Source organism: Eriocheir sinensis, unplaced genomic scaffold (assembly GCF_024679095.1).
Source record: "Eriocheir sinensis breed Jianghai 21 unplaced genomic scaffold, ASM2467909v1 Scaffold1828, whole genome shotgun sequence".
NCBI lineage: Eukaryota > Metazoa > Arthropoda > Malacostraca > Decapoda > Varunidae > Eriocheir > Eriocheir sinensis.
The window spans coordinates 3405-21842 of NW_026111215.1; the positions used below are offsets into that span (position 1 = coordinate 3405).

Sequence of the window (18438 nt, forward strand, 5' to 3'; positions counted from 1 at the left end):
TAAGCCACTATATATATATATATATATATATATATATATATATATATATATATATATATATATATATATATATATATATATATATATATATATATATATATATATATATATATATATATATATATATATATATATATATATATATATATATATATATATATATATATATATATATATATATATATATATATATATATATATATATATATATATATATATATATATATATATATATATATATATATATATATATATATATATATATAAATACTAAACTCTATGTGATTAGAATGTACCTCTCTCAATGGCTACCTGCATGATACTGTGTTGGTTTTGATTTGTGAAAATAAAATAATGAAAAGTCCATATCACAGAGACTAAGATAGAGCCATAATTTTGACACCAATAAATATTTATATTCATGTTCAATACATATATAGGGTCTTAAGCTAATATTTTAGAGTTATTGAAAAACTTAATTTCTTTGAATTGTCACCTCTAGAAAAAAATGCTCAACATTTACAGTCTGGCATACATCGGATTTGGATTCAGCACCCACGAATTGACTAGGTTCAACAAAAAAACATTATATATATCGAAATGCAAGGTCCACCTTCCTGTAGCCTGGACTATTAGGAAATGTCCTGAATCCTGGATCGGCTATGGTGATGTTAGGTGCACCTATTCAGCCTTCAGTGATAAATTTACTTCATTCTAAATCTAGCAGGATTTGCACTTTGGTTTCACAAGAATATTTAGGAATTCTATTAGCATATTTCTGGGATTTTACTAGAATTTATGCCTTTCAAAGGAGTATTGGTTGTGAACATGCCAAAAATTTTGCCTAAAAAATGAATATTCTTGTATCTAAACTTTGTCATATGAAAGAAACTGCCCACCCAAAATAGTTAACTCAAAGAAGCTGGCAGGAAACACACCTCAATGTAACACGAATAGTCAGACCAGCTTTCCAGGAAGCTCTGCTGGGCAGGACTAAGGTGGGCCTCCTGACTTTCATCCACTGTGGTCACCATGGATTTGGCTTCTTGGAACACCCTGCATAAGAAGAGGCTTTGTGAAGCAGACAATTAAATACACACACACACACACACACACACATATATATATATATATATATATATATATATATATATATATATATATATATATATATATATATATATATATATATATCACTGTTGGTTTGATTTATATCAAATTATTTAAATCAAGTGATTGAAATTGATTTAAATCAGAGTAAAAAAAATCATGATTTAAATGAAAATTAAATATACTGTATGTTCAGAGAGTTGCCCATCTCACGGTGGTACTTCTCACCCTAACCATGGGTTAGATCTCATAATTCTATGCATTTTGAACCCCATATATATGCCTCGCAAATTGATAGAATCGCTGCTAGTGATTTTTGAAATGTTAGTGAGTTTTTTGCGGCCGCCTCAGGGCGTCACGGGGGGGACTGGGATACTTTGTTCCCCGTCTCTTCTCACACTTACCATCGGTTAGATCTCATTATTCTCAGAGCTGGGCGCGTTACTGGATTTGGGGTAGTCCGCTACCGCTCCTCCGCACTTCGGACGCAGGTAGTCCGCACCTGTACTTCCGCGCCTAAAATTTTTTCGCTCGGTCCGCTACCGGACCTCCGCACCTCCGCTACCGGACCTCCGCACCTCCGCTACTGTACGCAAAACTATTAAAGCGCGCCTGAAAAAACTAGTCCGCACCTCAAAAATAAAACAAAATAGTACAAGGCAATAATACATCAAGCTTCATATATATATATATATATATATATATATATATATATATATATATATATATATATATATATATATAGATATATATATATATATAGAAATATATATATATATATATATATATATATATATATATATATATATATATATATATATATATATATATATATATATATATTTAGAGAGAGAGAGAGAGAGAGAGAGAGAGAGAGAGAGAGAGAGATATTTACCTTCAAATGGGGTGGGCCTCTCAAGCGCGAGTCTGGAATGTTCTATGCGGTAACGGCTTATTCCTCCCTAATTTACATTTTCCCATTCTTAATTAAATTCTGGCATTACACTGGAAAGGGTCCAGCTCCACGTCAGACAAGGAAATGTCTGACGTCGCCAGCGGCGTAGGGGTTCTGGAGGCTGACGGTGCAGGCGTGCTGGTTCTGTAGCTCACGCTATTGACGCTACTATCCCCTGACACACTCCTGCTCCTGTCGCTATCACCTCTTTTCACGTATCTGTCCATGTTTATTTGTAAACACTAAACACTAAACAATCGCAGTGAATCACTAAATGTCAAAAGATTCTGAAAAGAAAAAGAAAATTGACACAGTGATCAGCTGGTAGCACATAGCCCGCCAAAACGCGCGAAAGTAATGCCGCGGACTGTTTGTCGTCTTCGTTTTTTTATCTTTGAAAATCTCAGGTGCGGAAGTCTGGACCCAAAATTTCGCCTGTCCGCACCTGTTACTTCCGCACTTTTGAAAACGTTCCGCACTTCCGGGCTTCCGCACCTCGTTTGGCGGTCCGCAGGTGCGGAGGAGCGGAGGTCCGGACCGAGGTGCGGAAGTGCCCAGGTATGATTATTCTACACATTTTGAACCCCATTTATGTGCGTCGCAAACTGCTAGTAATGCCACTAGCGATTTTTGAAAAGTTAGCGAGTTTTTTTGCGGGTGCCTCAGGGCGCAATGGAGGGGGCAGGGAGGGAGAGCGTGACATCTTCACGTGTTGACATTTCACGGGTAACTAACACACCTCGCAGAAATAAGTTGCATATACATGTGGGGGGGTCCAGGGGGGGTTAGTTTAAATATGTTCCCCCACCCTAAACCCTCTGCGAGCTATTTTGCAGCTGCGGCGGCGGATGATGAAATTGCAATAAGTTACATTTTAGTAGTTTCCAAAGAAAAAAAACTGTCTCCAAATGAAGAAGCACAAGGCCGCTGACGTTGAGCGTCGGTGCCGGCGCTCACAGCACGGCAGCCGTTGGTCTGCGTGTGCATGGTAGACCACAAAGTGGTTATTGTGGCACAGAGAGGTGAAATGCAATGGAAACACTTATATATGTTTGTTTGGGCCGCCATATTTACTGATGACGTCATCACAGCACGAAGGCTCTCCAAGCCGGGAGCCAGCAGACGTGCCGAGTTGGCAACTTGTGCTGCCACGTCACGCGTCTGAGATCACTCGGGACGTTCTGAGAGTCCCGATTCCCTCTCTCAAATGCAGCCCAGGAGTGTTTTTAGGGGGGGCACAAATTTCATATGGATTTTCGAATAGTACCGGGATCCTGGGTCCCTAACCCCCGTATTATTTGAGGGACGACTGTATATATATATATATATATATATATATATATATATATATATATATATATATATATATATAAATATATATATATGGCCTGCGCCAGAACGGGCTGGGCCGACCATCAGGCCCCACCGGGAAGATGCCTACCAGCGCAATAGGCAATCAACGTAAAAAAAAAAAAAAAAAAAAAATATATATATATATATATATATATATATATATATATATATATATATATATATATATATATATATATATATATATATATATATATATATATATATATATATATATATATACACCCTAGACAAATGGTACAACCCTGCAACCACCTGTACAAACGAGAACACCAACCTCTACTACAGGAATTATATGTCCACTGAATATAAGACAGATGAAAGGGTGATCAAAGACATCATCCAGAAGAACGTGAAACCGACAGACGCAGACCATGCCATATCATTCACCATCTACTACAAGACCTCCAAAACAGCCAACCCACTCATCAAGAATTGCCAGACACCACCACCGGCACCTCTTCAGGAAGACCATGTCATCTACGAGCACACCTGCGCTATTGAGGACTGTGGGCCTCATACATATATCGGGATGACACGGACGAAACTGACTAGGTGCCTAACATGCCACCTACAAAACGGTGCAATCAAGAACCACTGCACTGTCAAACACAAGGAAACCCTAACTCGCAGCCACCTAGAAGACTTAACAAAAATACTTGACAGAGAACCTGACCCCCGCCGACTCTTGTTCCTGGAGGCCCTCTACATAGAAGCTCTAGGACCAACAATGAACACCCAAGCTCAAGATCTACAAATCTTGCCCACGCAGAGGAGGAAGAACAAAAATAACAACACATAGCGCAGCGAGGGACCCCGCGCAGCTCCCACCGCGCAAATTCTGCACGCCACACCAGCCAATCACGAGCGTATATAAGGAGCAACCCAGACAAGCTCCATTCAGCCTGAAGATGTTCCCTGGGCAACCCTGTTGCAACCAACAACTTAACTTTTGGACAGCTCCTCAGGGCTTTAAACACCGTCAAAAGAGTTAATAGGACATAGAGAAAACGCAGTAGAAGCTGGATAATGCAGAAACAGCCGTTTCCTTCAACCTCGTTTGTTTGAAAGAGAATTTACTCGTCAGACATCGTGGAGCGTAGATGATGTGTACACCACGGCTGTCAGTGTCGCTCTGATAATTCTCGCCTCAAGGCCGCGCCGCAAGGTGACACACACTGTGAGGCGGCGGACCACGCCGGAGGGAGTTTCAAACATAAACAGAAGGCCATTGGGCCGTGTCGTGAGGCCGCGCCGCACAAATTACACACACACACACTGCCTCATGGCCTCTAGCTTCGCCCACTTTTCGGCCGCCGGACAGGCCGCATCGTATAGAGTGTGTCCGCCTTAAAGCTGGTGTCTGTTGAGATTTTGTGGTCCGTTAAATCCGAAATCCATTAAACTGGAGTCCGTTAAATCGAGGGTTGAGTGTACACACACACACACACACACACACACACACACACACACACATATATATATATATATATATATATATATATATATATATATATATATATATATATATATATATATATATATATACAGGTAACTCAATTTACGCGAGTTTGGTTTACGCGTTTTTTTAAATAACGCGGGGTCCAAAATCCAAATAAATGTTTAATTTACACGTTTTTTTCCACTTATACACGATATTTTATGAAGTGGCCACCAGATGTCTCACGCAACTGGACTCACACGGCGCCGCAGCCACACAGCTGAGCTCAGTTCTTCCCACGCGCCACTTTAACAACAATACAGTACCCACGCTGCCACGCTACTCAACAGCAACACCCTCGCTGCTGTGGAGTGGTCACCAGATGTCTCACGCAACTGGACTCACACAGCTGAGCTCAGTTCTTCCCGCGCGCCACTTGAACAACAATACAGTACCCATGCTGCCACGCTACTCGACAACAACAACACCCTCGCTGAGCTACCACAAGGGGAAGAGCAGCCAGAGGAGGAACCACGAGAGGGAGAGGAGTCAGAGTGATACAGTAGGCAATAAAGGTACAAACCTACCTCTTGTTTGATTTTCATTGTATTTGATTTACGTGACCTCTTCAAGGACACAATACTTGCGTAAATCGAGTTACCTGTATATATATATATATATATATATATATATATATATATATATTTATATATATATATATATATATATATATATATATATATCATCATCATTTCATCGACGCCTGCTCCTAGGAGCTCCCACCAGGGGATGGCCACGGCAGAAGAGCTTCCAACCTTCTCTATCCAGACACTCCCTCCTTGCCTGCTCAAAGTTTCTCAAATATCTTTACCCCCTCTCCCCAACGTACTCTTGCACCCTATCCCTCCATTTCACTGGAGGTCGTCCTCTAGCATTCCCTCCCTCTATCTCACTCACATACACCCTTCTGGTCATCTTACTCTCCTCCATTCGCTCCATGTGGCCAAACCACTTTAAGGTCTGTCGCTTCACTTCTTTCACCACTCCACACTTCTTCCCTTCACCCCTGTGACACATTCCAAAATGCTCGTACATACTTTCATTACTCATTCCATCCGTTCTACTCACACCACAAGCACTCCTCAAATAACTCATATTCACTGCCTGCACTCTAGACCTCTGACTTTCATTTTAGGCCCACGTTTCACTTGCATATGTGAGGGTTGGTACTATTATTGTATTTCTCAAATCCCCTTTTACTTCCATGCTCACACTTCTGCCATTCATGATTCGTCCCAAAGACCCTACCACCCTTCTTCCTTGCAATGCCCTTTCTCTTATCTCTCCCTCCATACCACCATGCTTACACATAACTGATCCAAGGTACTTAAACTCATTGACCTTCTCCATTTCTTCACCATTCAAAATTATTTTGCATTCTTTTTCACATTCAATTCCCACTCTGTATGGACATACAAAATCTACAACCTCACTTCTACTTCGCTCACTAACCATCACTTTACTTTTGTTGACATTTACTTTCAGCTTTCTCCTATTACAGACACTATCAAAAACACTGACCAAATTTTGTAGGTCACTTTCATTTTCTGCAATGAGCACTGTGTCATCAGCAAACAGTATCGAATTCAGTACCCACTTACTTCCCTCATCGAACAGTCTTACTCAAACTTCTCCAACTTTGCCCTTCATTACTCTAATGACACCATCCATATAAATATTGAATAATCACGGCGACAAGACGCACCCTTGTCTTAAGCCCACTTTTATCTCAAAATGTTCATTTGTTTCTCCAGTAATTTTGACACATGCAGATGCATCCTCATAGAAAGACTTTATTGCACTAAGCAGTTTTCCTCCCACGCCATAAATCTTTAAAACATCCCACAATGCAATCCAATCGACTCTGTCATAAGCTTTTTCCAAATCCATGAAGGCAGCGTATAGTTTCTTTCCTTTTGCTATTATTTTTTCTACTACCATCCTGAAGGCAAATATCAGATCCACACATCCCCTTCCCTTCCTGAAGCCTCCTTGCTCTTCACTGATTTTCTCTACTGTAAGTCTTTGCACCCTCTCAATTATTACACATGAGCTAACAAATCTTGCCAAGAAGGCACTGAATGCCCCATCAAGTCAGGCAGGGCAGTGAATGTAAACAAAACAGACATCATAGTTATGAGAGTGGCCAGTGTCACATATTCTCCATATTCATACCTTTTACAAATGTTTCGTTCAACTATGATTGCTGTTTCCATTAAAAGATTGCCTGTAAGAGATGCTAAGGGAATACTGTGAGGGATCTGTTGAACTCAGCTGATCCACTGTTCCGTCTGGCTCATCCCCTCACCCATGGGTCAACTGAATGCAGATGTTGATGCTGCACAAGTTCCTCAGCACAGTCACACATATCTCCTTCTTGAATGTTACTCACATTTCAGCTGTGCGACAATCTGCCTCTCTCTGCCTTCTCATTGCTTTCCATTTGTTGTATTCCTCTTCCATCTCTCTTGTTTTCTCTTTGTACATCTCAATGCTGGCACTGCAATTAGAATTTTACAATTAAAGCTCATATGCTACAAATGCAAACAAGCATAAAAATAAGGCATGTGGAACACCACAGCAGATGGAAAAAAAAAAAAAAAATCATGGGACATGAGCAAGAAAAAAAATCCTAGGTCCCATTCTATTTATTTGAATTCAAAATGTTAAAACTGCCAACAATGCAGCTATATTTAAAGTGGCCTTATGTACACAAACTAACACAGTATTCTTAATGTAAATAAAGTGTTACTAAAGTATCCTATTGTCCTTGAAAACTGTGCTTCCATACTGAAACCCTGCCTGGTCAACTCTTTCGTCTCTGCCTTTCAACATCCACCTTGCCTTCCTGCTGGAAGTACTCCTGCATACAGCTTGTGCCTAAGAGAGGTGACCACTCTAATTCCTCAAACTACAGTTCTAAAGCTTTACTTTGTTGTCTTTTTAAAGCTTCTGAAACATTCCTAAACAGTAAAGTTCTTAGGCATCTATCAACCGCTGACCTCTTTTTTATCACAAGTATGTACGGGTTCCGCAAGGGGCATTCTACTGGTGATCATTTTGCTTTCTTAACTGACTTATGGTAATCCTCTCTTGGCAGTTTCACTGAAACTTTTGCTGTTGCTTTAAATTTCTCAAAAGCTTTTAACAGTCTAGCGCAAATCTTTGCTTTCTAAACTACCCTCCTACAAGTTTTATCCCCCTCTGTACTTATATCTCCACTTTCCCTTCCAGCTGATCTATCTCTGGTGTGGTAGACAGTCACTTCTTTCCCTAAACGTATAAGCAGTGGTGTCCTGCAGGGTTCTGCCCTGTTCTTCCCACTCTCTTTCTGTTGTTCGTTAATGATCTTTCTCAAACAAACTGTCCTATCCACTCATACGTCAATGAATCTACTCTGCATTATTCAACCCCTCATGCAAGACTGCTATGGAAGTTGGAAAATAAAGGAGGATTGAAAGGGAAAATGAAGAACTGGATGGAAAGCTACTTAAGAGGAAGAGAGATGAGAACAGTGGTAAAGGACATAAAATCGGAATGGAGAATCTTAGAGAGTGGAGTGCCTCAGGGATTGGTATTGGCACCAGTACTTTTCCTGGTATATGTAAAGTTTACATATACTAGGAAAAGTACTATAGTTTGTCTGACGTACTATAATACATATAGTTTACATTGTAAACTATATGCCAGAGGGAGTATACAGTTATATGAGCCTGTTTGCAGACGATGCAAAACTGCTAAAACATATAAGAAACAGTAAAGACCGTGAAATTCTGCAAGCTGACCTGAACAAGATTTGGAAATTGAGTTTGAAATGGGAGATGGAATTCAATGTGAAGAAATGTCATGTAATGGAAATGGGAAAGAGTGAAGGAGACCTAAATGGACATATAAAATGGGAGATAGAGAAATATTAAAGAAAGTTCAAGAAGAGAGAGATCTGGGAGTGACAATACAAGATAATCAACAGCCTGAGAGTCATGTAAATCGGATATTCGGTGATACGTATAATATGGTGAGAAACATAGGTTTAGCATTACACTGCATGGATAAGGATATGATGAAAAAGTTAATAACCACTATGATTAGGGCAAAATTAGAATAGTATGCGGAGGCGGTGTGGTCTCCCCATAAGAAGAAACACATAAAAAAACTAGAAAGAATACAAAGGATGTCAACAAAAATGGTTCCAGAACTGGAGGGATTGTCATATGAAGAAAGATTAAAGGAAATGGACCTACCAACACTAGAACAAAGAAGAGAAAGGGGAGACCTAATACAAATTTATAAATTATTGAGCAAAATGGAAAAAGTAGATAATGAGGAGTTACTACTAAAAGAAGGAATAAAACACCAGGAACACAAGAGGACACAGTAAAAAATTGAGGAAAGGAAGATGCTTAAGAGCCATAAAGAAATATAGCTTCCCACAAAGAAATATAGAGGTTTGGAACAGACTAAGTGAGGATGTAGTATCGGCGAAGTGTGCAAAGTTTTAAGGAAAAGTTGGACAAATACAGATACGGAGACGGGACCACACAAGCGTAAGCCCAGGCCCCGTAAAACCACAACTAGGTAAATACACACACACACACACACAGAAGGGGAGATGAGAAGGGTGTAGGGAGGGAGGGGCAGAAGGGAGAGTCAGGTCATGTCCTGACTGAAGCCCTGACCTGACTCCCTTCTGCCCCTCCCTCCCCACACCCTTCTCAGTTCTCCTTGTTTTCATCCCTGTTTCCTCCACTCCTCTTCCTTGTTCTCCCTTCTTACATCCTCTATCTGTATTTTTTTATCACTCACTGTCTCTCTCCTCCCTTTCCCCTTCCTTGTATTTACCTAGTTGTGATATAAAGGAAGTGAGCTACGCTCATAGCTCATATGAGAATGGCATTGAGAAGTTGCGTGGCAGCCTAAGAGTCACGCTGACCCATAAAACCTTACGCAAACTTCAAAATTACGGCGGAAAAAGGGGAAAAAAAAAATTGTACCTTCGGCGTATACCACGCAGGGGTAACTTTCTGGAATTTTTTTAAATGAAAAAGGTGCGAGTTGTATGCCGCAAAATACGGTACATATAAAAATATTTAGTTACTCCTACAGTACCCTCCTGAGTTTTGCGCATGCTTTGTTCTGAAGGTATAGCACTAAACTCGTTTATCTTGTTTATTGTTATCCCTTCCGGTTACAGCACCCAACTCTGGAACATTGACAGTGTGATACTACCTTTAAAGGTAGCATGAGTGATGCCGATGGTAAGTAGACGTGACCCGTACATGTCAAAGCAGCGCGAAACTTGGGGTGATAATGCGTGAAAGTCGGGATGGTAAGAATTTAGGACTAACTGCGACACTCGTAATTTAGGACTAACTGCGAAACTCGAAGATCGCGAAACTCGAGAGGGTGCTGTACTCAGAACAGGAGGACTGGGTTGCGAGTCTCGGCAGCTTATATGCTCTCCTGGACTTGACTGACTCCAGTTCGCCCTCCATCTTAGATGATACGTCGGGTTAGCTTCACGTTGGTGGTTGAATGCAGTTCCAGTGCCTCAAGAATAGGGAAACTGCGGCTGCTAAACCCCGGTGCAAAGACTACACCTCGAGTGTAATTAGCAGTTGCAGGAGTCTCCGTAACAATCGTAACACATTGATTTGTGTTTTATATTATTTATCATTGTTGTTTTTAATAAAATTAATTCAATTCTGGGTAAAATAACACATAAATTGATTTTAATATAAATATTTTGTTGGGATATGGGACAAATTAATGGGATTTACATTAATTTCAATGGGGAAATTCATTTTGGTTTACGAGTGTTTTGGTGTGCGAGCAAAATTCCGGGACGAATTAAACTCGTAAACCGAGTTATGACTGTACGGTCACCTCTTGATTAACATGAAGGTTATGTTCCTGGAGATGTCGTGCTATTTAAAATCGCGTTATTTAAACAGAATTTCCCCATAAGAAACAACAGTAATAGGGGGGGGGTTACATTCCTGGACACTGGGAAAGTCTGCCTATTTTTGGGATTTTGTTACTCTAACCTTAAAAAAACACATTATTAATACATTAGTAGGTCACGGAAACCTAAGTCTATGCATACCAAGTCAAGTCACTCTGTTTCAAAGCTGTGACCGGTATGCGCAGGGGGTGGTTTGGGGGCGGAGCAGTGGGATGACGTCACTTGAAGGTAAAAAAAAAACAAAAAAAAAAATACCCGCCACTTAGGGGTGACTAAAGTTGCGGCCGTGTGTGCACTTCGGATGTGCATGCTTGCCTTCTTTCACAGCGCGTTCAGGCAAGCCACTGATGAAAAAAATATGCCTTTTTATTGTGCTATTGCGTGACTGTAATTTCAATGCCTATAAACGATGGTGTGGGGTGTGAGGGAGGGCATGTTGAAGTGATTGATTTACATTAGTCCACCTTTCTTCATTTTCTCTAAATCCCTGTTTCTACATTCTCTAGTTTGGCTCCAAGCAGTCACACATAAACCACGCCTCTGCCGTATCTCCTCCCACAAACCTGCATATGACTTGACTTGGTGTATATAGACTTAGACGGAAACAACAAAAACACACGTTCCTCTCAAACGCGTGACACTGCAGCACAAGTTGCCAACTCTGACTGCCCGCTGCAGCCCGGTTTGGAGAGGTGGAGCACCTCCGTGCTGCAATGACGTCATCAGCAAATATGGCGGCCCAAACAAACACGTATAAGTGCTTCCATTGCATTTCACCTTTCTGTGCCACCATAACCACTGCAGCTTCCTTTTCATCCTCTGTTGCAAGGAGCTTGTCTGCCAGAACAGCTTGTGATGCTTGTTTAAACATCGTCATGAAGATCAGCGGACGCCATTTTGCTGCCAGAACAGCTACAGAGAGAGCAGCAGAAGCCATGTTGCTGCCAGTGAGGCGCCATTACCATAGCAATGAAGAGGCTCAACTGATAGGCGCACAAAAGAGTTTGATAGAGGGGTCCGGGTGGTCTGGGCGCCTAGGGCTGCCCGAGTTGTACTCTCAAACCCACCCCAGAAGTAGCGTGGGTGCACGTGACGTCATCGATTAAATGCGCATTAAATTGAAAATATTGCATCAGTTAATCGTATCTCCTTAAATATAAACTCATGTTAAATCAAAAACGTGTTGTTTAAACTTGTGTTAATCAAGAGGTGACTGTCCTTGACTTGTCTGCAATTGATTATTTGTCATGCTATATTACCAGCAATGTGCTAAATCAAGCTGTATTGTCTCCAGTCACAATGTCAACTACATACTCAGTGTTGGGCATAGCGGCACTACTAGTAGCGCCGCCATGTAGCAAAGCTACTTCTTTAGTAGCTGTAGCGGTAGTGCCACTCTTTTTTAGAAAGAGCGGCAAAAACGGTAGCGGCACTACATTTTTAGGGAGGGCTAGTCACTACTCGCTATTCGGGGTGGACCAACTACGTACGTGATGAAAACACGAATGAAACGTGTACAGTTCAGTGGGCTGAGTCGTGGCCGATCACTCTGGTCAGTCACGGTCTCAGTCGCCCACCTCGAGGCATGGGACAGTGTTTGGGTAGCAACAATGAGAGTTAGACGTACAGTTACAGTATCCTCCTGCTTGGCACAATAAATGTCAAGAAAGTGTACTCCTGCCTTTCCCTGCCATGGACACACCTGATAAGGTATCAGTAAGTGATTAGTCAATCGTGGATATTCCTGATCACGGCTCACGAAGCCTTGGAAACTGGTAAAAACTGGGTGAGTCAACCAGCACAGCAGAGGGAGGCGAGTGAATCTTCTAGCCTCACGTACAGAAAGTGTAAAGTGACTTACTCAGTACTGTATCAAGGACATGGAATGTACAGTAACAATATGTATAAAAGAGAATTATGTTCTTTCAGAACTTACTGTTTACAAGCAGCAGTAGCGGCAGTAGTAATGGTAGTGCACTACATTTAGAAATGAGTAGCTGTAGCGGTAGCGGTACCCGATATAAATCCACAATTCCGATACTAGCTAGCAATAAGCCCGATAGGCGAAAACGATACTATACTGATATTTCAAATAAAAAAAACATAGATGAATTCAACTACACTACAATTTGACTGAAGTAGTGGTAGCGGTAGTGCCACTACTTTTAGCAGGTAGTGCACACAACACTGTACTTACTACATACTTTTGCTCTTTGGGGTACATTTCACTAGTAGTATCAAGAAAAATACAACTGTTAGCTGGGAATGAAAATAATGTTCTTACCATAGCTGGGCACGATAAAAGAAAACCTTATTCTCGATAACCGATAACTGATAATGGAAAGCCTTATCGGTGATAACCGATATTCGTTAAATGGAGACACAAATATAGGCGATAACCGATACCTGATATAAATCCACAATTCTGATACTAGCAAGCGATAACTCCAATAGGCAAAAACGATACTATATTGATATTTCAAATAAAAAACATAGATGAATTCAAATTTTCATTATCTGTATTTTAGAAAACTTACAAAACCCAAAAACCACACGTTGACACATACCTATGGACGGTAATACTAGAAACGCCTGAACCAGTGTTGTGTTATTTGGTGTCCCCACCGTCAAAAGCTGGCACTTTTTTTACAAACACTGGTCTCTCGTGAACTGCGCATGCTCAGACCAGCAAGTGTAGACCTGTACAGTCTCACAAAGCTTTTTAACCGTAATTAAAAGTTGCTGGAAGGCTGAATCAGACATACAGTACCACTACCACCATCCTCGCTGTTTCCAAAACGACACTCTGTACGAGTTGTATTTATATGTACAGAGTGTCGTTCTAGAAACAGCGAGGATGGTGGTACTGTATGTCTGATTTAGCTTTCCAGCAACTCTTAATGTGTTAAAAAGCTTTGTGAGACTGTACAGTGCTACGTTTAGTGGTCTGAACATGCGCAGTTCATGAGAGACCAGTGTTTGTAAACAAAAACGCCAGCTTTTGATGATGGGACACCAAATAACACAACACTGGGTGCCTTCAATACCATGGCATGCTCACACACGTATATGGAGTTTTAAATTTGAGGCAGTGAATAATAATTTTTGGGGCAGAGTTAAATGATTTTTCTCTTTGATATATTGATTTTTGAGTCTAACATAAAGAAATAACCTAGTGTTTTAATGTTGATAATCTAATTATGAAATCTCTTCACCGTAGATATTTCACACCCCAAAGTTTTTTCATACAACACCGGGCGCCCGGGCCACGCATGCCCAGTAGGGAGGAGACAACGTTTTTTTTCCTGAGAGGTGGAAAAAAGTAGCGATTATCGCTAGTTTGGTCACAAAAGTAACGAAGATACTGATATGTATTTAAATAAGTAGCGGATGGCCGATAACCCGATTTTGTTATCAGTGATAAAGTATCGCGATAACTTATCGTGATAACGCCCAGCTATGGTTATTAGTACACATGTAGAACAATAAGTGACAAAAAGACTGAGTGTGCATGATCCCCTGAAGTAAAAACAGAAGTCTATTGTCTATTATTATCTAGTATCCCCCTTAAGCACCCACTTCAGTCATTTTGTAAAAACAGTAAACTATAATGACTTTAAAGTTACTGAGTTAACTGATGGCTAACCTTGTAGGAAATGAATTATGCCCAGGAGTAGCAGAAGGTGTAAAGCACCCCACATGCTCTGCCAGCTCCATTGACATGGATCCAGCCTGTGTGAAGACAGCAGCCCTTAGCTCTGGTGCGCACTCATCTGCAGGCAGCCGCGCCTCTAGTCTTCTCATGGCTTCACGCAGACCAATGTCTAACAGTTGCGTGAGCTTTATATCCCACGGCTGACCTTCATCGACTTGAAGCACTTGGTCTGGAAAAAAGTGTAATTTATCTATGTGGCTACATGAATCTTGCTGCTGCCCAGCCTATAACAACAAGCTGATCATGCCTGGGTGCAGTGGACCCAGTTCCTCTTCAATCAATCTGCAAGAATAATCTTAGGTCTGATGCTGCCAAGAGGATAGTTTAAGGTATTTTTGAATCTGTCTTTGTTATATATTTGTATCTGGATTAAACTATTCATGAAGCAACACTTTGATTTGGTGTACAGACTTGTGTGCTGCAAGGATCTACAGTACAGTCACCTCTCGATTAACGCAAGGGTTACGTTCCTGGAGATGTCGCATTATTTAAAATCGCGTTATTTAAACATAATTTCCCCAAAGGAAACTATGGTAATAGGGGAGGGTTATGTTCCTGGACATTGGGAAAGTCTGCCTTTTTTGGGGATTTTGTTACTCTAACCTTAAAAAAAAAAAGAACATAATCAATACATTAGTGGGTCACGGAAAAAGCAAGGGCACATGCTCTCATTTTGTTTAAATTTGTCCTTCACCCATGACATTTGAAAGAAGTGGAAATGGTGTCTTTCTTCTTTGCAATAATTGTATATTAATCTAGTATATGTGGTGGTGTGATAAAACTTCTCTCCTAATAATAATAAAGTTATGACAGCTGAAAATATTGCGCATTTTCTTGTGGCCGTGACGTGTCGCATGAAAGCACCCCACTTGCTCTCACACTCTCTCTCTCTCTACCTACTTGCCCCTCCCTCCTCTGTCAATGTCACTACCATAGCAGTCATCAGAGTCACTGTCACACTGATTCGCCTGCGCTCTACTTCCCCCCGGAGCAATTGAACTGCTTGATGCGTCACGAGACATGCCAGATGTATTCCGAACACAAGTGGAAAATGATCTGTGGCCTTCGGTAGGCTACACGCTGGAGACGAATGAGTGTGTACGGATCCCAGATGCCTCCACCATTCTTCTGAGTCAAGAACTGGTAGCATATTTGAAACATAGGGAGCGTAGAGTGTGATGAATATACATATGATCCCCGTACGGGTGGGGCGTGTGGTAGCGCACTTATACATACGATCGCTGTAATCTAAGGGTTAAGGAAAAGTTGGACAAGTACAGATACGGAGACGGGACCACACGAGTGTAAGCCCAGGCCCTGTAAAGCCACAACTAGGTAAATACACACACACACACAGACACATGTACAAACAGACAGTAGCAAGCGCTTTCATACGGAATCATTTACTGTCATAAGTTTGGAGTAAGATTATCTTGTAAGGATGTACTGATACCAAAATTCTGACCGATACCGATACCCCAATATTTGACCGATACCGATACCTGTGCACTGATTTTTTTATACAACATTCCAGCAGCTAAACGGGAATATTAAATGTCAAGAAAAAAAAGACCCACTACTCGTTGTTCCACCATAGAAGGGAAGTGTTAACCTGTAAAGGCCGATAGGTCCCATATGGGACTGCATCACCGCAGGCCGATAGGTCCCTTATGGGACAGCTACTTTAAGCGCGTATCAAAACTGCGCTATCATTGGTAATGCTGCTAATTTGGGTTGAGGAGTAGGCTTATGTCTACACTGTCGCCCCGGACCATCACCACCTCCCCCACGCACCCTACCTCTGTCCCATAGACCGACCCCAGTAAAGTGACCACCACCTCTGCCACGCCAACAATGAGTGCTACGGCAGCTGTAGCAACGGCTGTTGCTTCTGCACGTGCCCGTAAACGTCCAAGGGGGACCAAAAAGGCTGCAATGATGTCGGGAGATGGTGCACGTGGGCCAGTTATGCGGGGGTCCAATGCAGGCGGCCAGTCCTCCTACGCCTGAAAAAAAATCACACTGTGACTGCCCCACTGTCACAGAGGGTCCAAAATCAAACAAACAGGCCCATAATAGACCGGGAAAAGGCCCTGGGTGCACAACGGACCGAGTCTGACACCTCAGCAGTCCAGCCCAGCTCGGAGGGTTGCACGCGCCATCACAATCTCTAACTACCGGCGATTATTCTGAAGCAACCAGGGGGAGCTGAGCAAAAATATTTCACATGCTGATGTATTTATATGTATACTAACAGCTAAAATTGCTTCCAGGTCATTCTGCAAGAGTTGATTTTAAGACGATTAATGCAGCTGTGGGGGGGTAGACGCGGGGGGTATCATCGGCCTTTACAGGTTAACACCCACCCCCATAAGTTTTGACATGGGGCGAGGGAGGAGGCGCCTCGTGAGGTCTAGTTGACTCAGCTAGGTTAGGTTTACCTTAATTGCCGTACATTTAGGCAGAAGACTGTGAAGAAATCCCCAGACTCTGGCAGTGTGCCCCATTGCGGGGCGACTGTCTGACTGACTGAGGCAGGCAAATGAGGCGAGTGGAGGGGCTTCGCCAATCCCGTGCCGAAGCTACTAGTACTAAACCTGTATTGTATGTGTCCGCAGTACCAAAGGCTATACTGTATACTGAGTATTATATACTTGTATTCAAAGTAATATGAATCTTTCAAGTTGGCTGTGGTGATTCCACAAGAACTTCCGACAAGTAAGACAAGTAAGTAAATGAATTAGTCAACCTTAGTCAAAACCTAGTGACCTAATAAACAGACGAATTAACAATGTTAGTTAACAGAACCTAGGGGTGTTAACACACCGTGCAGGCCCGGGTGAGGGGGGGCCGCCAGGGACAACCTGCCCCCAATGCTGCGGCAGGCACGGCCCCCCAGGGTGGAGCGTCGCCGCCTCACCCTCTCCTCCTCGGCAGCGATCCCCGGGGAGACGGAGGCAGGGGGGCGGCCCTCCTCGTCGCAGTCCATCCTGACACAGTCCATCCTGACAGTACAGCAGCAGGCAGCAGTAATGGTAAGCAGTCTGGGCCAGCCCTCCGCCGCGCCGCGCCTCAAGGTTCAAACACACTGTAGTACACAAGTCTTGCTCTTGCTCATGCTGTACAGGTGACCCGTTGGAGAGTCAGGCCTTCATATCGGCACAACCTGTAAAAATGAAACAAGCAGTATCCATTACAAATCATTATATTCCCTATTTCTTACACACCACATCTTTTCCAGAAAACTCTTCATGGCTTCCATAATTCTCTCATTTGCTTCAGCACTCCGTCCCAGCAGCGGCAGCATCCATTCCCTCTCCGTTCTTGCAATCCTCCCATTCACATGCCAGCCCATCTCACTCAGTGCCACCCTCATCATCTCCGTCCTTTCTCTCCGGTACCTCCCACACACCAGTATCACATGCGCGACAGTTTCGCCCACACCCCTGTCACACATCTGACACACTGCTACGGGACGCAGACCACCTGTAATTACTTGCATTCACATTCATACACTGCGCTTCCATCATATGAGCTGACACACTACGGGGCCGGGGCTTCTTTTCCCTGTACTGTACCACTCCAAAGTATAGGTCTTTCGCTCCATCGCATGTTTCCAGGGGCGGATACAGGGGGGGGGGCCCCAGGGGGCCCAGGCCCCCCAAAAATACCCCCCCCCCCCCCCCCCCCCCCCAGAAAATCTCGAGTTTATGGATTATCGGTTACACTGACTCGCTTATAATGTGCTGCAACCATAATACGGAATGTGTCGTCGGCTGTAGGCATATGCAGGCCCGGAAAAGGGGATGGGGAGCCAGATGGCC

General features: G+C 42.4%; 1 protein-coding gene across 2 annotated transcripts; it reads right to left on the reverse strand.

The window, feature by feature from the left end:
* Positions 1–938: 938 nt before the first annotated feature.
* LOC126990633 (uncharacterized) lies at positions 939–18144 on the reverse strand (the record flags this gene model as incomplete). Of its 2 annotated transcripts, XM_050849317.1 has the most annotated exon segments (5): positions 939–1056; positions 7330–7437; positions 14546–14783; positions 16414–16620; positions 17441–18144. In XM_050849317.1, coding segments are annotated over 5 exon segments (849 nt in total), but the record flags the coding sequence as incomplete, so codon positions are not given.
* Between the last annotated feature and the right edge of the window lie 294 nt (positions 18145–18438).